The sequence below is a fragment of the Geotrypetes seraphini genome, chromosome 3 (assembly GCF_902459505.1).
Source record: "Geotrypetes seraphini chromosome 3, aGeoSer1.1, whole genome shotgun sequence".
NCBI classification, from domain to species: domain Eukaryota; kingdom Metazoa; phylum Chordata; class Amphibia; order Gymnophiona; family Dermophiidae; genus Geotrypetes; species Geotrypetes seraphini.
The window spans coordinates 240,993,574-241,020,418 of record NC_047086.1 but is presented as its reverse complement, the minus strand read 5'-3'; the positions used below and the strand labels follow the sequence as shown (position 1 = coordinate 241,020,418).

General features: G+C 42.5%; 1 protein-coding gene across 2 annotated transcripts in view; it reads right to left on the bottom strand.

Moving 5' to 3' along the window:
- Positions 1-26,845, bottom strand: part of MED23 (mediator complex subunit 23) — a 254,975-nt gene that overhangs the window by 208,151 nt on the left and 19,979 nt on the right. For both annotated transcript variants that reach the window (XM_033937086.1, XM_033937087.1), the window contains exons 4-8: positions 26,555-26,679; positions 24,578-24,689; positions 11,745-11,843; positions 9,617-9,718; positions 5,357-5,426 (exon numbers count right to left, since the gene is read on the bottom strand). In XM_033937086.1, the coding sequence (XP_033792977.1) occupies positions 5,357-5,426; positions 9,617-9,718; positions 11,745-11,843; positions 24,578-24,689; positions 26,555-26,679 (508 nt within the window). The remainder of the gene's footprint in view (positions 1-5,356; positions 5,427-9,616; positions 9,719-11,744; positions 11,844-24,577; positions 24,690-26,554; positions 26,680-26,845) is intronic.

The following is a 26,845-nucleotide window of genomic DNA, read 5'->3' as shown; positions in this document are numbered from 1 at the left end:
CACTACTCCGACTGGAGGAGGGTCACGAGTGGTGTCCCGCAGGGCTCGATGCTTGGGCCGCTGCTATTTAAAATCTTCATAAATGATCTAGAAACAGGGACGAAGTGCGAGATAATAAAATTTGCGGACGACACTAAACTATTTAATGGAGCTCGGACTACAGGGTGAAACTGAAAGAAGCCAAGAGAGAGATACGTTTGGCGAAGGCACAGGCGGAAGAACAAATGGCTAAAAATGTAAAAAAGGGAGATAAAAATTTTTTCAGATATATTAGTGAAAGGAGGAAGATAAAAAATGGAATTGCTAGGCTAAAAGATGCTGGGAACAAATATGTGGAGAGTGATGAGGAGAAAGCAAATGTGCTAAACAAATACTTCTGTTCTGTGTTCACAGAAGAAAATCCTGGAGAAGGACCGAGATTGTCTGGCAAAGTTACACGAGAAAATGGAGTAGATTCTGCGCCGTTCACGGAGGAGGGTGTTTATGAGCAACTTGAAAAACTGAAGGTGGACAAAGCGATGGGACCAGATGGGATCCATCTCAGGATACTAAGGGAGCTCAGAGAGGTTCTGGCGAGTCCTATTAAAGACTTGTTCAACAAATCTCTGGAGACGGGAGTGATTCCTGGGGATTGGAGGAGAGCGGATGTGGTCCCTATTCATAAAAGTGGTCACAGGGATAAAAGCAGAAAACTACAGGCCGGTGAGCCTCACTTCAGTTGTTGGAAAAATAATGGAAGTGTTGTGAAAGAAAGGACAGTGTACTTCCTTGAATCTAATGGGTTACAGGATCAGAGGCAAAATGGCTTTATAAAAGGTAAATCGTGCCAAACGAACCTGATTGAATTTTTTGATTGGGTGACCAGAGAGCTGGATCGAGGACATATGCTAAATGTAATTTACTTGGATTTCAGCAAAGCCTTTGATACAGTTCCTCATAGGAGGCTGTTGAACAAACTTGAAGGGCTGAAGTTAGGACCCAAAGTGGTGAACTGGGTCAGAAACTGGCTGTCGGACAGACGCCAGAGGGTGGTGGTTAATGGAAGTCGCTCGAAGGAAGGAAAGGTGACTAGTGGAGTCCCTCAGGGTTCGGTGCTGGGGCCAATCCTGTTCAATATGTATGTGAGTGACACTGCTGAAGGGTTAGAAGGAAAAGTGTGCCTTTTTGCAGATGATACCAAGATTTGTAACAGAGTAGACACCGAAGAGGGAGTGGAAAATATGAAAAAGGATCTGCAAAAGTTAGAGGAATGGTCTAATGCCTGGCAACTAAAATTCAATGCAAAGAAATGCAGAGTAATGCATTTGGGGATTAATAATAGGAAGGAACCGTATATGCTGGGAGGAGAGAAGCTGATATGCACGGACGGGGAGAGGGACCTTGGGGTGATAGTGTCCGAAGATCTAAAGGCGAAAAAATAGTGTGACAAGGCAGTGGCTGCTGCCAGAAGGATGCTGGGCTGTATAAAGAGAGGCGTAGTCAGTAGAAGGAAGAAGGTGTTGATGCCCCTGTACAGGTCACTGGTGAGGCCCCACTTGGAGTATTGTGTTCAGTTTTGGAGACCGTATCTGGCGAAAGACGTAAGACGACTTGAGGCGATCCAGAGGAGGGCAACGAAAATGATAGGAGGCTTGCGCCAGAAGACGTATGAGGAGAGACTGGAAGCCCTGAATATGTATACCCTAGAGGAAAGGAGAGACAGGGGAGATAGGATTCAGACGTTCAAATACTTGAAGGGTATTAACGTAGAACAAAATCTTTTCCAGAGAAAGGAAAATGGTAAAACCAGAGGACATAATTTGAGGTTGAGGGGTGATAGATTCAGGGGCAATGTTAGGAAATTCTACCTTACGGAGAGGGTAGTGGATGCCTGGAATGCGCTCCCAAGAGAGGTGGTGGAGAGTAAAACTGTGACTGAGTTCAAAGAAGCGTGGGATGAACACAGAAGATTTAGAATCAGAAAATAATATTAAATATTGAACTAGGCCAGTTACTGGGCAGACTTGCACGGTCTGTGTCTGTGTATGGTCGTTTGGTGGAGGATGGGCAGGGGAGGGCTTCAATGGCTTGGAGGGTGTGGATGGGCTGGAGTAAGTCTTGACAGAGATTTTGGCGGTTGGAGCCCGGGCACAGTACCCGGTAGGGCTTTGGATTCTTGCCCAGAAATAGCTAAGAAGAAAAATTTAAAAAAAAAAATTTAAATTGAATCAGGTTGGGCAGACTGGATGGACCATTCGGGTCTTTATCTGCCGTCATCTACTATGTTACTATGACTACAGAGGAATGCGAAGAATTGCAAAGGGACTTGAACAAACTAGAAGAATGGGCGACGAGATGGCAGATGAAGTTTAACGTTGAGAAATGTAAGGTATTACATGTGGGGAGCAGAAACTCAAGGTACAACTATACAATGGGAGGGATATTATTGAATAAGACTACCCAGGAAAGGGACTTGGGGGTATTGGTGGACATGACAATGAAGCCGACGGCACAATGTGCAGCGGCCGCTAAGAGAGCGAATAGAATGCTTGGTATAATCAAAAAGGGTATTACAGCCAGAACGAAAGAGGTTATCCTGCCGTTCTATCGGGCAATGGTGCGCCCGCATTTGGAGTACTGCGTCCAATATTGGTCGCCGTACCTTAAGAAGGATATGGCGTTAGTCGAGAGGGTTCAGAGGAGAGCGACACGTCTGATAAAAGGTATGGAAAACCTGTCATATGCTGAGAGATTGGAGAAGCTGGGTCTATTTTCCCTGGAGAAGAGACTTAGAGGGGATATGATAGAGACTTATAAGATCATGAAGGGCATAGAGAGAGTAGAGAGGGACAGATTCTTCAAACTTTCGAAAAATAAAAGAACAAGAGGGCACTCAGAAAAGTTGATAGGAGACAGATTCAAAACAAATACTAGGAATTTCTTTTTTACCCAACGTGTGGTGAACACCTGGAATGCGCTTCCAGAGGACGTAATTGGGCAGAGTACAGTACTGGGGTTCAAGAAAGGATTAGACAAATTCCTACTGGAAAAGGGGATAGAGGGCTATAGATAGAAGATTACTGCACAGGTCCTGGACCTGTTGGGCCACCGCGTGAGCGGACTGCTGGGCACGATGGACCTCGGGTCTGACCCAGCAGAGGCATTTCTTATGTTCTTATGTGTGGTACCGGGTCGATGAAAGAGAACAGTCTGTGAAACTTGGTGTCAAGAATAAGTAGGTTCATAGTCAATGCATAACAGGCGAAATAGTGATTAAGAACGAATTGGGGAGTGTTACAATGCCAACCTGCCCTGAGGGGCATGGATCTTAGAATAGCGTTTTCCCGGGGCAAGAATTTAAAAGAACTTCCGAGTCCAGCTATGCTTCCTGTACCCCGAGTTCCCACATTGTTGAAGGGACACAGAAGATGTGGCTCGTGTAAAACCTGCAAGTTTTGCAAGAGAGGTTTGTGAATATTGAAATTGTGTATTATGAAAAACAGACATGTTACTGGGAAGTATGGATTCTTTCTGTGTGAGGATTCATAATACAGGTTATAACTCAGAGCAAATTTTGACCCGGTCTTCCAGTATTGCAGGCATTGTTTAGTACTTATAGTTTGTTCAGTATATGTTTAGTAATATTTGGATGTGCATGTAAAAGGAGTTGGAATGTTTATGAAGATGGGAGGCTGATCTTCTTTTTGTCTTCCAGGTCACTGGATATTAAATGTGGTTGGAACATGTTCAGTTATAGTCATTTTTCTTGATTTCCTGACGAAGCCATGGGCGAAATGGGTCCCGTTGAGATCACGATTGTGAAGTTTCATTGCTGTTTGAAGCTAAGTTCAACACTTATAGTGTTTACAGAATATTTATATTTATTGTTTTAACACGATAAGATTTTGCATTAAGGTTGGTGAGTGGTGACTGACCGGTGATTGATAAATTAATCCCCCCGAATGGATCAGTTTAAGCTGCCCTACAGTGAGTTGGGGAATGAATTTCTGAGGTCTCACCACAAATGAGTTTTATATTTTGAATGAAAGCTCAGCCAACTCTTTTCAGCATTGAATAATGAATTATTTATGATCTCTGGCAATAGTTATTTCACCCCACATTTATGTTGTTTAATGAGCAAAATGCTCATCAAACTTTTGGAGTCGGATGACGGCGGCGACCTCGGGAGACCCTTGAGAAAGTGCTATTTATGTGCGAAACATGTCGGGTCTGGCTCCCCTGGTTTGGCTGAGATAAGTATCATCTCGAACTTTGGATTAGTATCTATAAACACAATTGAATGATAAAGAATGATAAAGAATTGTAACATAATTCATTAAATGTTTACATTAATTATAAAACTAACATATTCGTATTGAAACTGGAAAAGACAGCCAATGATGAAGCACCACACTATGCTTCCCGCGATCTAAAAGTATTTTTTGCGGTGGAGTGGTGGGGCTGAGGCGTCCTTTCTAATACTATATTTGACAACATCATTTATGTAACATCCAGACCACTTATAAAGATTGGGGATCTATTGACATTTATTTGGCTGGATATAAATTAATTTAATAAGTGGCCTCTATTGTAGTTGCGCTAAATGGATGTTATACATAGAAAAAACATAACTTTGAAGATTTCTTCCCAGGAAACAGGAAGGAGTAACAACATGGAACAAGAATGGGTAGGTATTTCGTTTTGAAATCCCTGTGCATCAGAGTAAACAATTTGAAAAGCGTATATTTCTAGTAGGTCAAATTGGCATGTTTCTCCTTCTTCCACTGGCAAACTCATGCATGTCTATTTGGGAAATAGATGTGAAATCACTTGATTAGTCAGGACTTAAATTTTTAATTGCAAGATAATTACACACCACCAATTCCAATTTCCTTAAAAAAGAAAACTTAATTCCTTCAGGCATAGAGAGTACAAACTAAATTATATATTATCCTCTCATTCTTCACTACCTCCGAAACTATACCCCTTCCTAGGTTCAGCATCTCTCCATCTATTTTACTTCCCTCCTGCCAAGGGTGGAAGGAGGAAATATTGGGAGTGCCGAACCACATGAATATGTGAGACAACTGCTTCGCAATTAATATCACATTTCTCAGTGTCTAATTCATAAATAAAACAGTTTCTCTCCTTTGTAACAAATACTTGGATTTCAGCTGTAGAATCATAAACTAGATGTAAATTACTTTTCAACAAGTTATTCTGCAAATAATTCCCATTAAGAAGTCAGAGGGCACGTGCAGTAATACTTGACCTCAAATATCAAGGTCGCAAGACTAAACAGATGTTATACCTTCCAAGTCTGTTTTATCAATTTGTGTGTTAAGTAATTCAATATTTTATGCTTTCTTATACTTACCACAAATTGAATTTATTCTTGCTGTAGGTCTGAAGCTGTCCACAAAGTCTGACACTAGGCTACCCAATAACTAAAAATATAGAAAAGTGAATAGGATTTAAAAAAAAAACAAAAATCAATGTTGATGCCTATAGATTAATCCTTTAAAGAAATAAATCCAATACAAAAAAATAAATTCACTGCTGTCAACGTCATTTTCAACTTTGCCTAACTACATTTGCTGTGACTTCTGGAGAGCGAGTAGCGATAGCAGAGCTGGTTCCTGAGGAAGGGGGTGTTATCCTTCGAAATGGAGCCCCATTGGACATTATATGCAGGCTACATAAAATTACTCCAGATTTTCTTTGGAGAAGTTAAGTACTATGCTCATTTTTTCTGTCCAGCTTGTGATTGTGTTCAGCTTGGATGAACTCTGGCTGCTGTGTACCCTCGGGTGGGGGGCAGAGACAGCCTTACAAGTTATTTTCTTTTGTTATATCATTGTTTACTTAATTGTTCACTTTTAGGACACTGGTTTGTGCACTAGTAACTACACAAATTGCACATTTGGGGCTGTCCTAGGATGTTTCACAAGTAATACCCTGTTGGGTGTATGATTGTCACAGCTGTGCATTAGGGGCGGTGTTTCCCCACTGCGGGCTTTGGGACTGAGGACTCTCCATTCACACAAAAAATTTATTAGGTGTGCTTGTCAGGGCTGTCTCTTCCTCTCGCTTGATTTTGGTCGGGGGGACTTTTTTTCTTCTTTTGTCATGGTTATTTGAACATCTGACATGCTGCCATTCAAGTGATAAATCATCAACGCAATGTACAGAACCAGAGAACTGGTAAGTGGCATAAAAAATAGTGACAGAATGAAATAAAATGCCTGGGATAAAAACATTATATAACAGCCTAGCAGCATATATATTCTTAATATCCAACTTGAACAATCCTAATAAGCAGATTTATCAGATATGTCTCCACCAACCGTATATTATTTAAACTGGCTGTATGTGTCAATACCGGCATATACCGTGTTTCCCCGAAATAAGACTGTCTTATATTAATTTGGGACCCAAAAAAGGCCCTAGGTCTTATTTTCAGGGATGTCTTATTTTTTCATGTAATGATCATCTCTCCCCTCCTCTCCTCCACCCCAATTCTTCCTATTTCCTTTCTCTCCCCCACATGTGCAGCATCTTTCCTCCCCTCTCACCCATCCCCTTGTGCAGTATCTTTCTAGCTCTCCCTCCCATCCCTTGTGCAGCAGAACCCTTGCAGCTTCTATCCCTCTCTTCCTCCCATCCCCCCGTGTAGCATCTTTCTATCCCCCCTCCACCCGCTGACCCATCTCTCCCTCCCATCTGAACGGCGAGACAGGAATACCTTATTAAAAACCCGCAGTGTCGGCACTCGGGAGCAATCTACACAGGCTGCATCACGGCCTTCTATCTCCCAGGCATTACTCTGCCACGTTGAGATAGAAGGCTGCGAAGCAACCTGTGTAGATTGCTCCCGAGTGCCGACGCTGCCGATTTGGTATAAGGTATTCCTGTCTCACGGTTCAGATGGGAGGGAGAGATGGATCAGCAGAGGGGGTGCACAGCGGCAGGGGGGGAAGTGCCGGTAACTAGGGCTTATTTTTGGGGGTAGGGCTTATTTTAAGACCTACCCCGAAAATCATATTAGAGCTTATTTTCGAGGTAGGTCTTATTTTCAGGGAAACATGGTATCCATCATCCAATCTGCTTTTCTTTGTTAATTTTAATTTTAATTTTCTGTTTTTTCTTTTTAATAATTTACTGTAATTTATTTCTAAAAGTTGACTATTATTCAATTGAATTCACTTCTAAAACTTTCATATTCTTAATAGAAAATATCGGCTAGCCCCTTCCCAGCATAGAGAAGACAAACACATTGAAAGTACAAGCCAAAACTAAAACGGCTTTAAAGCTAGAGTAAGCTTGGTCCCTTTTTAAGGACACAGTCACCAAGGCGCAAAATCTATATATACCGCGTGTCAACAAGCGATCCAAGAGGAAAAAGAACAAAAAAACGGAGTAGAGGTGAAAGAAGCAATCAGAGAAAAGAAAACTTCATTTAAGGAATGGAAAAGGTCAAAAATGGATGAAAACTGGAACAAGCACAAACAACATCAACGCAGGTGCCATAAGGCAGTAAAAGGGGCCAAAAGAGACTATGAGAAAAAATAGCTAAGGAGGTGAAGAACTTCAAGCCATTCTTTCAATATATTAAGGGGAAACGACCTGCAAAGGAAGCGGTGGGACCGCTGGATGACTATGGAATAAAGGGAGCGCTAAAGGAGGACAAAGCAATCGCCGACAAACTGAACACATTTTTTGCGTATGTATTTACCAAAGAAGATTTACACAGCATACCGGAACCCATCAGGCTATATGCTGGAAACAAAGATGGAAAACTGACAGGATTGATGGTCAGTCTAGAGGAGGTGTGTAGACAGATTGATAGGCTTAAGAGCGATAAATCCCCAGGACCAGATGGTATCCATCCGAGGGTCATCAAGGAATTGAAAGGGACTATAGCTGAACTGCTTCAACTAATAGCCAATCTGTTGATCAAATCGGGAAAGATTCTGGAAGACTGGAAGGTGGTGAATGTTACACCGATCTTCAAGAAAGGTTCGAGGGGAGATCCGGGAAACTACAGACCGGTGAGTCTGACCTTGGTACCGGGAAAGATGGTAGAGTCACTGATATAGGACCGCATCATTGATCACCTTGACGGACACGGGCTGATGAGGACCAGTCAGCACAGTTTTAGCAAAGGCAAATCATGTTTGACGAACTTGCTGCACTTCTTTGAGGGAGTAAACAGACAGATAGACAAGGGCGATCTGGTAGACATTGTGTATCTGGATTTTCAGAAGGCGTTTGCCAAGGTTCCTCATGAACGACTACTTCAGAAAATTGCGAGCCATGGAATCAAGGGTGAAATGCTCACGTGGATTAAAAACTCGCTGGAGCATAAGAAACAGCGAGTAGGGGTAAATGGACAATACTCGGACTGGAAGAGTGTCACCAGTGGGATGCCACAGGGCTCGGTGCTTGGACCCAGGCTCTTCAACATCCTTATAAACGATCTGGACATTGATACGACAAGTGAGGTGATTAAATTTGCGGATGATACGAAGTTATTCAGAGTAGTGAAGACGCAGGGGGATTGCGAAGATCTGCAACGTGACATAATCAGGCTCGAGGAATGGGCATCAACATTGCAGATGAGGTTCAACGTGGATAAATGTAAAGTGATGCATGTAGGTAACAAAAATCTCATGCACAAATACAGGATGTCCGGGGCGGTACTTGGAGACCTCCCAGGAAAGAGACTTGGGAGTTCTGATCGACAAGTCGATGAAGCCGTCCGTGCAATGTGCGGCGGTGGCGATAAGAATGCTAGAAATGATAAAGAAAGGGATCACGAACAGATCGGAGAGGGTTATCATGCCGCTGTACCGGGCCATGGTGCGCCCTCACCTGGAGTACTGCATCCAGCACTGGTTGCCGTACATGAAGAAGGACACAGTACTACTCGAAAGGGTCCAGAGAAGAGTGACTAAGATGGTTAAGGGGCTGGAGGAGTTGCTGTACAGTGAAAGATTAGAGAACTGGGCCTCTTCTCCCTTGAACTGAGGAGATTGAGAGGGGACATGATCGAAACATTCAAGGTATTGAAGGGCATAGACTTACTAGATAAGGGCAGGTTGTTCACCCTCTCCAAGGTAGGGAGAACGAGAGGACACCCTCTAAAATTGAAAGGGGATACATTCCGTACGAACATAAGGAAGTTCTTCTTCACCCAGAGAATGGTCAAAAACTAGAACGCTCTGCCGGAGTCTGTCATAGGGGAAAACACCCTCCAGGGATTCAAGACAAAGTTAGATAAGTTCCTGCTGAACCAGAACGTATGCAGGTAGAGCTAGTCTCAGTTAGGGCGCTTGTCTTTGACCAGAGGGCCGCCACGTGTGCGGACTGCTGGGCACGATGGACCCCGGGTCTGACCCAACAGCGGCAATTCTTATGTTCTGGACTGGTCTAGTGGATGACAAGAAATATTTTGTTTGTAATGCTTATTTTCAGGCTGAGTTTGTGGATACATTTTTAGAAGAGTGCATCACCACTTTCAGAAATTTAGCCACAGAGTCACATTATTTTGACAGATTCAACTAATAAAAGTGCCTTTACAAGAGTTTAAAATATAACATGGGATATTTCTAACACTTTCAAAATATATCCTTACCCAATGAGACAGTTTGCCTTCAGGATAAAGCTTTCGGATCTCTGTGACAGCAAAATAAGCAGGCAATAAGCAGGCATTTCTGTCCAAGATGTAAGCTACAACCTAGAATAAGCAGAATTAGCAAAATAATTCAGCCCGAGCAAGGAAGTGCTATCCAATTAGCTGAAAACTGACAGAATTTGATGACCTCATAAGCCTCTTCTTCACATATAAGACCTAATTCTTGGAAAACTATACAAATGGAATACTATGGACATTGATTTTTAAAAGATGTTCTGTTGTTGGCTACCTTAGATTGGAAATTAAAGGTTGTTGGGCTATACAGATATACTGTTAACACATAAGACAGGTTTTGGTTGGGATTTATTTTAAACTAAGTTTGGTTTGGGCTTATTTTTATTGTTTGCATTATTCTGTTATCTTTTATTCTCTTGCTACCAGTTATGGCCTTTCTCCATTTTTTGAAATAAATATATAAAACATATTAAATAAATGTACAACTTTTGTGCTGATTCTTTAAAAAAGGACAGCCTACAAGAATCTTTTTTTTCCTCCAAAGCCAAATATACTCGTAGCTACAAGAACTCTGTTATTACTAAATTTGAAATAAACTTTATTGAAGGCCCCTTCTCTGTGCTTTCCTTTTGCCATAATTCATCCAGGCAGAAACAGGAAGTTGAGTTATTGGGGACCATGGCAGAAGATAAGAATAGAAAGGGGCTGCATGCGGCAATTGAGAAATGCTGCCAAGGCTGGCGGTTCCTTACAACAAAAATGGATGTGTCTGCAAAACTGAAGGTGAGGATGTCGTCGGACCAGCATGGATAGAAAGGGGAGGAAATAACAATCCCCTGAACCAGCTTCTTAAGTAGAATAGGGGAGGCTGGGGTGGAAGCGAGGGGAAGGGGAAGAACTCATGATACCAGAAACAGAAGGGAGAGAGAGAGAAAGATAGTGGGCAATGGTTTAGAGCAGGGATGGAAGGGAAGGAGAAGGGAGAGAGAGAGAGAGAGAGAGAGAGAGATAATAGACTGCGAAGAAAGGAGAGAGATAGCATACCACAGGAAGGGGGAGAAAAAGTGAGAGAGATATGCCAGACTGCGGGCAGGAGATGAGTGATACCAGATCAGGGGAAGGGGGATGGAAGGAGAGACTTGTCAGACCACAAGGAGGGAATGAAAGGAAGAGAAAGAGCTGCAAAACTGTGGGAAGGAAAGAAAAAAATATGCTAAACCATAGTAAGAGGGAAAATAGAGATGTCAGAAGAGAGAGGGGGAAAATGGTGCACAGGGATGAGAGGAGTGGGGAAGGGAAAAGAGATGGTAGAAATGCTGTTTAGGATTGATGGGAATTGGGAAAAAGGAGGGAGGAGATGGTGCACATGGATGGAGAAGAGAGGACGACATGGAAAAATAGATTGAGAAGGAAGCAGAAAAATGAAAGTTAAAAGTTAATGCCAAAGATGGATGGAGCGCCAAAATAATGATGTAAACTTTTTCACTCAATCCGAAATACATACATTAACATCCCATTCATTAAAGCATCCCAAATAAATTATATCTTATAGTTATATCATGGCCTCAGCCCCACCACTCCATCGCCAGTTATAAGTTTATAGAGTGAAGCATTATGTGGACCTTCCTCGTTGGCCAGTAAATATTATTTTTTAGGATTTTTTCTTCTTTTGTTCTATTTATAAATTAATAACATTTTAAACTTTTACTTTAAAGCTACTTATCTTAATAGCTATATGACCCGGGAGAGGATGACCTGACATGTTTCGCACATCCGTGCCTTTTCAAGGGTCTCCCGCGGCTGCTTCTGTCATCCGATTCACAGCTAGTTTAGAGAGCAAGATAACCGTATAAAATACCTGGCTAACTAGATACCAATCTGCTGAGTACTGTCCCATTTGCCATGTTTTCATATTATTGGATGTGATTTACAAAGTTTTGTTAACATTTTAACAAGAAAAAATGTGCACAAAGATGCCTAAGGATGAAAATAAGGCCTAGTGAAAAGACCACTAATGTACCTTCATGAATCAGCCCTTTCATTTCTACAGACTGTCTGACTTCCATAACTATCTGATTACTCGGATATGTGGCAGGGAACTTTCCATGCTTACCTCTCTAGCTGCTAAAAGCTGCTGTACAACAGCAGAGCTCACAGTGTTTGGAACTGTTTGGATTTTTTCCAGAATTGCTTTCAGCAGATCTCGCACACCCTGAAGTAAAACAGATAATGCATTTAACTAAAAGGGATTCCCTTACCCTCAAAAAGTTAAATTAGATGTAAAGTAAAATGAAAAGCCCCTTCTCACCAGAGCAGCATCTTTCAAATGGCCAGAAGCAGAAAGCTGCAGTAGAGCCAAGGATGAATAATGACTGTACCATGAGATTAATAAGAAAATAGCCTGCCATATGCAGTAAACAAATGCAAATGTAATATGCAGACATATCATGCTGTTATAACTGTACACATGCGCATTTGTTTTCTGCACCAACAACCATGTCAATCTGTGGTGTTCTCATGCATACACAATTTGTAGGAGATATAGGTGTCTATTAATCTGCACAGATATAAAAGTTATAGCAGAAGTGCTATAACTTAATCAGCACTTTTGTTAGGCACTGTTAAGCATATATCTGTTTAAGTAAATCATTGTTTTTAGGTTTGTTTGAGTTTTGTTTTTTTTTGGGGGGGAGGAAAGATTAGGTTCTTACCTTGGTAATCTTCCTGCTGGTAGACAGACACTCCATTCCTGAGAATTCTTTTAGGGAACTTCATTAGCATTTTTTTGCACCGCCTCCCATCCTTCTGGGCTGTCCTTCAGTTCCTCACTTGGTATCAAAGCAGATGGTCAGCCAGAGGAAACAGAATAGGGAAGGTACAAGGACACTCCTCGAGAAACATGTCTGCTCATATCATTAAACACATAACAGATAAACAAAATTTAACCATGTGCAATACATAACAAGGTGAAAACCAAACAAGTCACCAACTTGAGCGCAAGCTGCACTAAGAGTAAGGGAGATTTTATAGATCCCCCCCTAGCTTATTCAACACAGAATCGCGTCCTCTATCCTTGTCAAGGCTGTACAAAGGAAAGAAACCAGCACCTTTGAAGCAGTAAGCAGGCAAATGAACATCTAACAGAGTGGACTTCAAGAATGGAGTGTGTCTACCAGAAAGAAGATTACAAAGGTAAGAACCTAATCTTTCCTTCTGGTGTGAAAGACATTCATTCCTGAACCTGTTGGATGTATCAAAGCAGTCCCTCGAGTTTAGAATGGGACAGAAGAGCCTGCTGTAAGAACTAAAGATCCAAATGCAGAATCCTGTTTAACTCCTATTCCACCTTGTAAAACTTCATGAACATATGGAGAGAAGACTGGATGGCAACTCTACAGATTTCTTTTGGGGACACTGCCAAAGACTCTGCTTCTAATGGAGTGTACCTTCACGGATATAGGCAGATATTTCCACTTCTGATATACGAGGGGGTGCTGAAAAGTTCTCAGCCCAACCAACTTCCTACATTCTGAGCATTATTTTGCCCCTGTAGCTGAAAAAAATGTTATTTTATTTTGCAAAGTGCCAATTTGTAGAATCGTAATGCTATGCTTTAACACTGTTTCAGATCATTGGTTGAACCATGTCAACAAAAAGTGTGGAACTCTGAACCGTCATGAAGTTCCTATTCCTACACAAGAAACTCCAAAAGAAATCCATGAATGTATAATGCAAACATTGAGTGACAAATGCTCATCATACTCTACAGTGAAGAAGTGGTATGCAAACTTTCAGAGTGGAGATCGAGACTGAAGAGGCAGCAAGGCATCAATTCCTAAAATTGTTGTCCATGCCCACAACCTGATTTTGGCAGCTCAGCGAATATTGGCTAAAACAATTGCTGAGACATCACAGATATCCAGGAAATGTTTGGGGTGTATAATCCATGAGCAGCTGGGTATACAGAAGCTGTCAGCCAAGTAGATGCCTAAACGTTTGAGTGCTGACAAGAAACGATGTCAAGTGGACACTTGATTCTGCAGCATTTTCAGCGAGCAGATGCCAACTTTTTGGAATGACTAGTTACTGTCAATGACATGTGGTTACATTACTATGATCCTGAGACAAAAGAACAGGCCATGCAATGGCGGCACTCAGGTTCTCCAAGACCAAGGAAATTCAAGATCCTTAAGTCAGCAGGATAGGTCATGGCCACAGTTTTTGGGGTATCACAAAAGTCAAATCTCCACTCCTATGAAGAAGTCTATACTCAAACACTCGCACTCCACTTTTATAGTTTATTTATACTCGGAGCTTGATGTTCGTTCAGGAAAAGGCTTCAGAAATAAGGAGTACTACGTACTCCGTACTGCAATCACTGGCCAAAAACCTGTTCTTTTATTTCATTATCCATATTATGTTTCTACTAATTTAAACTATTTTTTTAAACTATTTTTTAAACTTTTTCGTTATATCTCTTATTTTACACACTACCTGATTGAGTGCAGACCGCTTCAGAATTTGAAAAATCTCACAAAAAATGATTTATCTTTAGTGTTTTCATTACTCTGTTTCCATTTCTGAGCTTCATCAATTCTGTGCTATTTCGTTACTTCTGACAGAACACTAAGAAGCAACATTACTGTGCTCTAAAATCGTCTCTGAAGTAGTGGACAAACCAGCAGTCCGCGAAACGCCGGCCGCGTAGGCTCTGGCTCTAGTCCCGAGAGCGTTAAAAGCTCCGGTTCTGGTCCTGAGTATGAAATAGCACAGAATTGAAGAAGCTCAGAAATGGAAACAATGGTCTGAAAGGAGAGAAGTTGGACCTGGGGTGGTGTGGAGGAAGAGGGAAAGAGATACTTGAAGGGAAAACTGTTGGGAAGTAAAAGGAAGATTTGGTGGACCTGGGGAAGGGAGGCAGGGGGAGAGATGGGATGGGGGAAGTTGGGAAGAGAAAGGGAGAGAAGTTGGATCTGGGGATGGGAGGGAGACTGAAGACCTGAGCCACCTTCTTGTTGGCTGCTGATAAAATCAGATCAAATGTCGGGCATTCCCACCAATTCATAATGCATGTGAAGGCTTCTTGAGACAGTAATCATTCACCGGGATCTAGGATCTGCTGAGGAAATCCACTTGCACATTGTCCACTCCAGCCATATGTCCCTCCAAAAGCGCCAACAGATGGGCCTCCGCCCATTGAAAAACATCTGAGCTTCCAAATGTAGAGCACCCCCCTGGCGACTGACATAAGCTACTGCCATTGAATTGTCTGAGAAAACTCTATTACTTTGCACTGCAGGGCACCCCCGAACACCTGAGGCACCAAGCGGATGGCTCAAAGTTCCAAGCAGTAGATCAACCATTTCTTCTAGGAAGGGGAGCAGTGTCCCTGAACCAGAAGCCCCTCGCAATGTGCCCCCCCAGCCATATAGGTTGGCATCCATCATCAGGATCACCCATGTAGAGATGCAAAGGGGAACTCCTCTGATGAAAGACTGAGGCTCCAACCACCAGTATAGACTGCAACAAGCACATGCCTTTGCAGGCTCCATCAGGACAAGAGTGCATCCTGCAGCAGGTACAAGTGCACCCTTGCCCAGGGGACTATGTGCAAGGTCGCAATCATTGATCCCAGCACCTGTAAATAATGCCAGGCCGTTGGAGCAGTCTCATTCTGAAACTCCTGTATCTGATGCATAAGCTTCTCTCTAGGTTTCTGGGAGGAATATTTTGTCATCCCTTATGTTAAGATGAACTCCCAGATACTCCAAGATTTGTGCCAGCTCCAAGTGGATTTTCTGAAAGTTGACCACCCAGCCCAGCCTCTGCAGCAGTTGAATCACTCTTTGAACTCAGATTGGGCTCTTATTAGCCAGTCGTCCAGATATGGGTGTACTTTTATGCACACAAACTGGACGTATTGTTCCAGCAAGATCACAAACTGGACGTGTGGTTCCAGACCATAAAAACATAAAAACTTCCTGTGCTCTGGAAAAATAGGAACGTGCAGATAATAATAATAATAACAGCTTATATACCGCAATACCGTGAAGTTCTATGCGGTTTACAAAGATTAAGCAAAGGTACAAATTGATTGACTTTAAGAGGGGAGGAAGAAAGAGGGTTAATAGGACAGGAAATCCATTTTTGAGAAGAGAGTGATCAATAGAACAAGTTAATTGCTATAGAGGGGAGAGAGAAGAGAGGATCAGTTGTCTAGATACTTTAGGAACAGGTGTGTTTTCAGACGTTTCCTAAATTCCTCATAAGTAGTGGGCGAAAGCAATTGTTCTAAGTCTTTACCCCATGACGCTGCTTGGTGCGAGAGAAGATGTTCATGGTGTTTTTTCAGTTTACAACCTCTCACTGGGGGGGAAACAAAGTTGGAATGTGAGCTTCTCTTGTGTCTGTTGGCTGAGAAGACGAAAAGGTCAGTTATATTTAGGGGCAAGTCCGTGTAGTGCTTTGAAGCAGAAGCAGGCAAATTTAAACTTTACGCGCGCCTCCATTGGCAGCCAATGCAGCTGCCGGTAGTAGGGTGTCACGTGGTCAAACTTCCTCAGCCCAAAGATTAGTTTGACTGCTGCATTTTGCATCAATTGTAAACACTGCATGTTCTTTTGGGAAATTGCTAAATAGGCGATGTTATAGTAGTCAAGTAGACTCAGTACGAGGGATTGGACTAGAGTTCTGAATGCCGCTATATCGAAATAAGCTTTAATGGATCTGAGTTTCCAGAGAGTGAAAAATCCCTTTCTGATCAAGGAGTCCACCTGGTCTCTCATGGTTAGGCACTGATCCAAAGTTACACCTAGTATCTTTATGGTAGGTTGGATAGAGTAATTAAGATTGATACATAGTGGTGATTTGGTGTCAAGCAGATGTGGTGAAGCAACGAAGAAAGTTGTCTTTTCTGAATTAAGTTTGAGCCTAAAGGTTGTCGTCCAGTGCTCCATCACGTTTATGGCTTCTGAAGCTTTAGGAATAGTATCAGAGATAGAATTAATGAATGAGATGATGATCGTAAAATCATCTGCATAACTAAATAGTTTTATCCCTAACTGGGTTAGCTGCGTGCCTAGTGAGGACATGTAGACGTTGAAGAGCAATGGAGGTAGCGGAGACCCTTGTGGCACACCGGATGGATTGCTCCAGGTATCTGAAAGTTCATAATTAAAACATACTTGATAAGTGCGGGATATAAGGAAGCCACGGAACCAATTCAGCACCTCGTCCCTGATACCAATGGCGTCTAGGCATTGCAGCAGTTTCCCGTGGTCTACTAGATCAAAGGCAGAACTCATATCGAATTGCATAAACAGGGCATTAAGGCCCTTACTAAACAATAGGCGCAGATTGTCTAAAATAGCCACAATTACTGTCTCAGTACAGATAGGCCTCCATCAAATCCAGAGAGGCGAGAAATTCCCCCAGTGCCACTGACATAATTACCGACCTCACTGTCTCCATCTGGAAACGAGGTATCTTAAGGGCTGCATTCACTGCACCGAAGTCTAGAATTGGCCTCCAGTCTTCTGGGCCTCACTATGAAGTATATCGAGGATTTGCCGGAGCCCAAGTCTTCCTCTGATATGGACTCTATGGTTTCCAGATCCAGCAGCCTTTGCACTGTTGCTCAGACTTTGACCGCTTGTCAACCTTGTACCCATCCTGAATGATGTCCAGCATCCAGTGGTCTGTAGTGATCTCCGCCCATACTTCCCAATAGGCCGATAACCTCCCTCCAAAGCACAGAGGCTCGGCCGATGGCTTGAAGTCATAACTGCTTCTTGGGAGCTGTTGTGAAACGGGATCCTGAAGATTGGGGGTGCCTGGCTTCTCCAAATCCTCATCTTGAGCTTTGAAATGAGTTTTGGCCTGAAGGAACATAAGAACATAAGCAGTACCTCTGCTTGGTCAGACCTGAGGTCCATCATGCCCAGCAGTCCGCTCACGCGGCAGCCCATCAGGTACAGGACCTGTGTAGTAGACCTCTATCTATACCCTTCTATCCCCTTTTCCTTCAGAAAATTGTCCAATTCCTTCTTGAACTCCAATACCATACCTTGTCCTATCACTCCCTCTAGAAGCGTGTTCCAGGTATCCACCACCCGTTGGGTGAAGAAGAACTTCTTAGTATTGGTTCTGAATCTGTCCCCTTTCAATTTTTCCGAATGCCCTCTAGTTCTTATAGTTGTCGAAAGTTTGAAGAATCTGTCCCTCTCCACTTTCTCTATGCCCTTTGTGATCTTGTAAGTCTCTATCATATCCCCTCTAAGTCTCCGCTTCTCCAGCGAAAAGAGCCCCAGTCTCTCCAATCTTTCAGCGTATGAAACGTTTTCCATACTTTTTATCAAACGTGTCGCTCTCTTCTGAACCCTCTCGAGTATCGCCATATCCTTCTTTAGGTATGGCGACCAATATTGGACACAATACTCCAGATGCGGGCGCACCATCGCCCGATACAACGGCAGGAAAACTTCTTTCGTTCTGCTTGTAATACCTTTCTTGATTATTCCTAGCATTCTATTCGCTTTCTTAGCAGCCGCTGCGCATTGTGCCGACGGCTTCATTGTCATTTCCACTATTACCAAGTCCCTTTCTTGGGAACTCTCACTCAATAATAGCCTTCCCATCGTGTAGCTGTACCTCGGGTTTCTGTTACCTATGTGTATGACTTTACATTTCTCTACATTGAACTTCATCAGCCATCTCGTCGCCCACTCCCCTAATTTGTTTAGGTCTCTTTGTAAATCTTTGCTGTCCTCTTGTAGTCCTAGCCCCATTAAATAGCTTGGTGTCATCTGCAAATTTTATTACTTCGCTCTTTGTCTCCGTGTCTATATCATTTATAAATACATTGAATAGCATCGGTCCAAGCACCGACCCCTGTGGAACACCACTCGTGACCTTCCTCCAGTCCGAGTAGTGGCCCTTCACTCCTACCCTCTGCTTCCTGCCCGCCAACCAATTCCTGATCCATCTGTGTACGTCTACTTCCACCCCATGGTTCTTTAGTTTTCGAAGTAGGCGTTCATGGGGTACCTCATTGAAGGCTTTTTGGAAGTCTAAGTATACAATGTCTATGGGGTCCCCCTTGTCCATCCATTTGTTAATTCCTTCGAAGAAGTGCAATAAGTTTCTCAGGCACGATCTTCCCTTGCAGAAGCCATATTGGCTTGTTTTCATAAGTTTATGCCTCTCTAGATGCTCCTCAATGCTATCTTTTATCAGCGCTTCCGCCATTTTCCCCGGAACTGAGGTCAGACTTACCGGTCTGTAGTTCCCGGGCAATATCATCTGGAGGCCCAAAAATCACCGCAACCTGATCCTCTTGGAGCTCGAGGACTGCTGCCCAGTAAAGACTTCAGCTTGCGATCCTGCACATTGACCTTAATCCAGACCTTTCGCAAAGAATAAATGTCCCTTAAACAATAATTTACTCCAGATTGCCTTGGAGGAGGAATCCCCCCACCCACTGTCTAATCCAGTGTTCTTCAACTTTTTGACACCTATGGACCAGCAGAAATAAAATAATTATTTTGTGGACCAGCATCAGTCCATGGACTGGCAGTTGAAGAACAATGGGCTAAGTCGTGGGCCAGACCCCGCCCATTTCTACCCAATCGCCACCCCAGACCCCGCCCCCATAATAGTACGAATTGTAACACTATTTTTTCCATTCATTTTTCACAGATACACATTATAATCTTATTAACAACACATAATGGTTAACCACAAAATTAAACTACACAAAGCACACTGACAGCAGATGTAAATTCTCAGAATTGACATAATTCAATCACTAAATCCAAAAATACCTTTGTTGTCTCCCTCCTTCCATGCTATGCCTTACCTTCTGGCCTGCTCCCGCCTGGCCATTTTATGCCGCCCCCGGTGTTATCTTCAGGCCGGCTCCCTCTTTCTCACTGATGCAGTGCACAAAGCTGTGGGCAGCGGTTCCTTGTGCGTCCCGAGCCTCATTTGGAAGCCAAGGCTTCCGGTCCAGGCGCAGGACACATGTAGGAGCCACTGCCCGTGGATTTGTGCACTGAATCAGTGAGGAATAGGGAGCTGGCTCGAAGATAATGTCGCATTGATCACACCATGGACCGGCGGTTGAAGAACACTGTTTTGGGCCTGATGCATGTGCCTGCCTTGGCCTTGTGGACCGGCAAGAAATTTCTGTGGACCGGCACTGGTCCATGGACCAGTGGTTGAAGAACACTGGTCTAATCCATGGCATGCTGCAGGCAGAAATGAAATAAGCAGACATTTTGCTTGACTCTAAAAAGATCTTACAGAACATCAGCTACACAATCCACACCAGATATTAAAAAACTGGTGATCCTTCCTGGCAATTGCCTCTGGATCATGGCTCAACTTGGAGTGGCAAGACCGGGCGACAAGAGATGCTGCTTTCAAACCTGAAGCCATGGCCTCGAAGAGCTTCTTATGAACAAGTCCAGCCTGTGGTCTTGGGCATCCTTCACTGGGAAAGGAGGTACACTTGGGAACCTGCGTCACTATGGAATCCACTTTCAGTGGAACAAAGAGCTGGTTAAATTCAGCATCCATTGGATAGAGGCTTGCCAGGCTTTGGCTACCTAAAGGGGCCCCCTCCAGGACCTCCCAATGGTCCGTGAGTATTTTTGTAATGACTTGAGAAGGAAAACAGGTGGCCTGTGCTTTTGTGCTACTCAAAAGTGTGGACTGTGTAGCAGAGGACTGCAAAGTCTCTATCTTTAATTCCTGGAAAGAGTCTGTGATCACCTCCAAAAGCGCTGAAGGCTTCAACAGCCTGTGTATAGTCAGGTCCTCTCTGAGATCAGGGGTCTCCACCAGATCCAGATCCCCTACAGATGAAGCAGCAACTCCTACTACAGAGGACCATGACTGTGAGAGTAAAGGCATTGAAATAGAGTCCTCTATATCTCAGTCTTCCTCAAACTGACTTCCCTGTCTTGAACATGGCACTGTTGCTGGGGAATTGTACTCTTAGGAGGGAACCCCTGGCACATGCATGGTCACAATCCCCAAGGGTTCCATGTGGCCCTTATAAATCATGTAAGCTTCAAACATCATAATGATGAATTCAAGGAGGAACCCCTGTCCAGAATGTCTAGAGGGCCCCTTCGGACACTCACAAGTTTTTTTCTGGGGTTCTGCAGCAGCGCCACAACTGCACTTCATCAGGGATGTACTTGCGCTGCTCCCTGGTTCAAACTTGGACTTTTTCCTTTGGCTCTCACACCATCTGGGTATAAAGATCCCCTGAGGGACTAGGGGAGGCTAAGCCATTGGCTCGCGGAATGTGGGACATAGATGATCCTCAGACGTCCATTCATTGTGAATCTGGCCTGAATCCAAGGTATCCTAGCCTAAGGAGTCCATCACACCTGATTTTAAGCAAAATCAATGTGTTTTGAGGCCGATAGAGGCTTTTATTTTCAAATCAGGAAATCCAAGATGTCCACCATGGCAGCGATTTAGTTCCATAAACAGCCCAGCAGAGCTACATGGAGGTCAAAAAACTAGTGATTTGGGGATTTTTTTTTAGGTCGGGGAACTTGACTAACATCAGAACCCCCCAAAAAAAATCCAATTTAAAGAACCCCCCCTCCAATTTTGCTATACAGGCCATTGTCAGCCTGTTACTCACTGTGCCATGCTGTGTGCTGGGAGCTATATTGTGCTGAAGCTTCAGACAAGTTATAGGGATAACATCTGCCTCAACAAGCCTGGAATCCAGACTGCTTGCAACTTCAGACTGCCTTTCAGGTCCAATGAACTGGCCAGAGACCTCAACCCTCAACGGATCTTGCGAATGCAAATGGGGGAGAGGAAAACAGTCGGTTCCAATCCTAGAAAAACAGCCACTGAGCCACTCAGCCTACACTCAAACCCACTGCAGACAAACCTAGGGCAAGCCTTGCTCCCAAGGGATCGGTCCCCTGAATCTTCAAACTTTTAGGACAGACTATCCAAGTGGGTGTACTGCAAAGCAGTCTGCCCCTTAGAAACAGCTCTTGACCTCAGAGTCTGCGTTCTCCTGCAGCCAGAGATGCTCCATGATTGGGATCCTCTGCTGCATTGAAGAGCTTCGCAGCCGGTGAGCAAAAAACAAATTTAATTTAAAATAAACACAAGCAGAAAAGACAGATTCCTATCATCTCACTTGTAGAGAGAACTGAGGAACTGAATAGCCCAGAAGGATGGGAGGTGGAGCAAAAGAATGCTAATGAATCTACCTACAAGAATTCTCATGAGAAGGGATTGTCTACCCATAGATTCAGAAATGGAGTGTCTGTTGCACCAGAAGAGTAGCATGAGAAATCAGCTCATTAAAACATAATTTTTATAGTCGGGAAACAGTTACAAATATATAAGTAACACTGCCCCAATCATTAATTTGTACTTTAAAACAAATAAGAAAAAAAAAAAAAAATCACAGAAGAATAGAAGGTCAAAACATAATGATGCCAGACAGAATCCTCCCCGAGCTCATGGAAAATCTTCCAGACTGGTTAAGGTTGGAATGGCAACTCCTGTCTCCATTGAGATTGTGTCACGTTTTGAGTATCAAGATGCCTATGTTGTATAAGGACAATAGAATTTTAATGGACACTTGGAAGACTTTAAAATTTATTACTAATTTAATAGATGAATTTTTCAATTTGAATGTATTTTTTTAATAGCATTGTGTGTGTGTGTGTGGGGGGGGAGGGGTGATATATCTATTTGTCATAAATTATAATTGTAAATGTATTTAAGTGCTTTTATAGTTATATATGATGATTATATTATATTTTGCACTTACTCATGGCTTTAAAATGAATAAAGAAATTCAAAGAAAAAAAATGATTGCCAGACAGCAAGGATATGCAGAAAAAGAATAATTGGTGCCCAATAACATGCGCTGACGTTATTTATGGACAAAATAATTTTACCTTCCTACATATCACCTTCAGCAACTGTTCCTACTGTTAAAACCTTGGCAAAAAATTTCTAGCATTATTGTAGCAACAAAACTGGCTTCTTCCTTTATTTCACTGATGTAAAACTATCCCTGACCTGTTTACCATAGATTTTAATATGATTTATAGACATCTATACCACCCAGTAACAGAGGAGTTAAACTTGTGATATTTTTCTGCATCAGGCCCATGATATTAAAACAAAGAAGTTACAGGTTGTAAAACTTAAAGTACCAGATAGGGTTGTATTAAAATGTTCATCTTCAATTTGATTTGGCCCCAAATACATTAGGGCTCATTTTCAAAGCACTTGGTATCATAGGTTTCTATGGTACTTTGTGTATCTAAGTGTTTTGAATGTAAGCTTCATTATTTGCATTCAGCCGAATAGTGATTTAAATTCAAATACGGATAATCAGGGGCTCTAATGTGCTAAATCCGACTGAAATAAACACTTGATTTCACTTTGCTTCTTTTATTATTTGTTATGTTAAAGCTGAATGCCATTATCCGTATTCAGCCAAATATACTATTCGGTACGGCTCTAAATGGGCCACATCATACCAGCTGAGTGTGGTATTTGGTCTCAGACAGTTCCGATCCGGTCAAAGATCAAGCTTATTCTAACAGAGAAATTCCTTTCTTACTGCTCATACCCAGAGGTGGTAATCCTCAAGTCTATCTTGATGTTTATAGATTTGTTCTCCAGGAACCTTTTCAAACTCATTGTAAAACACAGCAGATTAAGACCAAACTGGTAGCATCCATTACAACTGTAACTGCACTCTTGTAGTTTACCCCACCCTTATGTCTTCTTAAATAGTGCAAAAGACAGTCTCACTGTGTTTTGAGCTGACACGCTCAATTACAGTGGTACCTTGGTTTACGAGAATAATCCGTTCCAGGATCATGCTCGTAATCCAAAATGCTCGTTTTTCAAAGCAAAGTTCCCCATAGGCTTTAATGCAAACTCAGAAGATTCGTTCCACAACCAAAGTTTGCAATGGTGGCCTAGGGGTAAGAACTTGCCTGCGGGTGCTGCACAGCAATTCCAAAGTGTTGCCTTCCTTCCTCGGGGTTCCCATGCGGCTGCCCTCCTGTTTCTGCGATGCCTCTGCCGTCCGTCAGCGCTCTCCCGGCTCCCATCTAAACTGGCCATCCTGAATGAGCATGCGCGCGACTTCTCTCTCCTTTCCTAAGGCAGCCGCTCCCCCGACAACACGCTCACCACGTACAAGCACGCAGGACGTCCTTGTACGTGGTAAGCGTGTTGTCGGGGTCACCATTGCTGAGTGCTCATTTATCGGGGCAGTGCTCGGTTTACGAGACAAAAGTTTGCTGAGTGTTTTGCTCGTCTTGCAAAACACTCGCAAACCAGTACACTCGTAAACCGAGGTACCACTGTACTTGGTTTTCTATCCTCTTGCTAGTTAGGAATCCTATGTGTATCTTTCACATTTTTGTGAATTTTATCACTATCTTTCCACCATCTTCCCTGGGAAAGTATTGTTGGTAAGCACACACTTCCCATGAAAAAAACATTTCCTGATGTTACTTCTGGAGTCTACCTTCCTGCAGTTTCTTATTATATCCCCTATTTCAATAGCTTCCATTCTTTTCCATCTCTATCACTAGTTTTAACCATGTACTCAAGCAAGATTCTATAGTTTGTGTACCAAATGACCATATTTACTTAAAAATATTATCAGTTAGCTTTATAGAACTGACATTCCTTGAGGTTTCTTAAGATTGCCTCTCATTGCATACACTTGCTTAGGTATATCAACAAAGATAAAATTTTCCTCCTAACCTTTCTGCAAAATCACACAGAGAGATAATGAGGAAAATTGACACCAGCACTAATCTCCGAGGCCCTCCATGCATCAACTTTCCGTTTTAAGCTCTTGCTGATGTCTCTTGCAAAGCCTTAAAACCTGCATATACAGTATATTTATTATGAGTAACATACCTTATAGTCAACACCTCCAATTATTTTCCGGATCAGTTTAAATGTCAATGCCCAAAGCTGTGTCCTTTCCCATTCAAATATGTCAGAGTTTATTAATGATTCACAAACCATCCTAAAATAAACAAAATCAAATGAGCAATTCATGAAAAAAGTTTTACCTCCATAAAAAGCACGCTTGTTCAATATTGGCTAAATACAGTATATCAATACCTAAATAAAAGCCACTGTGCAAAAAAATTTTACAACAGAAATCTAGTTAGGTACACTCCTTCCTCGGTATTCACGGTTTTATTACTCACAAATTCGATTATTCGCGGTTTTTACCTTGCTGGCTCCTCCCCCCAAATAACATCATCCCAGAGTGCCGATAAAAATTTTTGAAGACAGACCTGTGACTCATGGAAAGGCACACAAAACTGTGATGAAGCACACAGATTAAGGGGCTGCAATGTTACTCTCATCACCTCACTTCTGCTCTCCTTATGGGAATCCCAGCCCATACCTTGCCATCCTTGGCAGTGAGGTCCCAAGTCCACCTGTTCTCAATGATCTCATACCAGCTATTTAACTCCCCATCACCATTGCTGTTGCGAAGGTACCTGAATGTTTATGTATTTATTTAGCCCTTTTTCAAGGAATTCATTCAAGACTGTTGCACAGGATCAAGCTGCTGCCTCAGTGGAAATGCTTCACTCTGTCATGCTGAGATCCGGGTTTGATTTCTAAGCTTAGTTTCTGCTCCCCAGACTTTGTTTAAAACCACATATAAAACACCCTATCACTCACCCAGTCGTCCACCGTGCATGCCCGTTTCTGCCTTCATCTGTTATATCCACTCTGCCAAAATCGCAAATGTGACCGTTTATGTTTTTAGAGTTCGGAATGGTAGTCAGAAAATTATATCAGGAACTTAGTGAAATTATTGCACAGCTTATTAGTACTAATTGGACAATATTGTTCATTTTCTGCTTCTTCCTGATATCCATAGAAGAATATAGGGGGTTTTGGGGAATTAAATATGTGTCACACCAGATTTTATGCTGCTTATTCAAAGAATAAGCAGTGAATTTCCCCAAGCCATCTCAATAATGGCCTATAGACTTCTCTCTTAGGAAATTATCCAAACCTTTTTTAAACCCTACTAAGCTAACTGATTTCACCACTTTTTTTTTTGTTTTTTTAACAACAAATTCCAGATTTTAATTACATGTTGTGTGAAGAAATATTTTCTCTGGTTTGTTTTAAATGTACTACTTAGTAGCTTCATCGCACACCAAAGCTCACATTTAGTGTCAAACATGGCCAGTTATACTACTTGAGATTTAGCTAGGTACTTGGAACCTGGATTGGCCACCGTTGGAAACAGGATACTAGGCTTGATGGACTTTTGGTCTGTCCCAGTATGGCAATTCTTATGTTCTTATTATAACCGCCATGAAATGTTTTGGTTTTCAGATCTTTTGGGCTTTCAGTTTTAGGTAAGATATTGTATCCCTGTACTTTATATAGTTTTTCCCCAGTCTCTCTGTAGAATTGAAGTTAGCACAAACAACGCTCAGAAATTTCTCCTCCCAAGCTTCTATGGCTGTAGTCAAGTCTTTTTCCCCGAGTTGAAAGTCTGCATATTATTCCCATTAAAACCTTTTGGAGTTCTTAAGCAGCTGATAATTCAGTTTCTCCTTACTTACATTTCAGTAGCAACCGGAGATACTCCTCCCTCCTTTTTCTATTGTTTTATCTTTTCTGAAGCTGTGTCTTGATCTCTACTATACCAGGACTTGGTGATTACCTACAACCTAACCTTTTTGCAGCCCTCAAAGACTGGATGCGAGTACCACTAACCTAGGCTGTGCCCAACAAAGAACTCTGTGATAACCACATTTAAACTTACTAGTCATTTGTAAATTTGACAATAATATTACATTTTTAAATGTACAACACAAACTCCAAACATCTGTTGCCAGCACTACAACATACCTTGGTTGCAGAACACCAGTTTCTACTGCCATTGCTAGACAATCGTAGAGGAAAGAGATTCTCTTAGGGCTGTGCTGCTTATGGATAAACCTTACAATCCACAGAACACACTGTTCGTGAGACTCCTAGGAAACCCAAGAAAAGGGATTTAAACTATATCATTGGCATTTTACTATGTAAGATCACCAATACCCCCAGGCTATAACCAAAGCAGAAAACCACAGTGGGAGTCTGTTCGTTGTAGCAAAATCCAGGAGCATGGGTCAAGCCATCCACCTGCCTGCTGGAGAT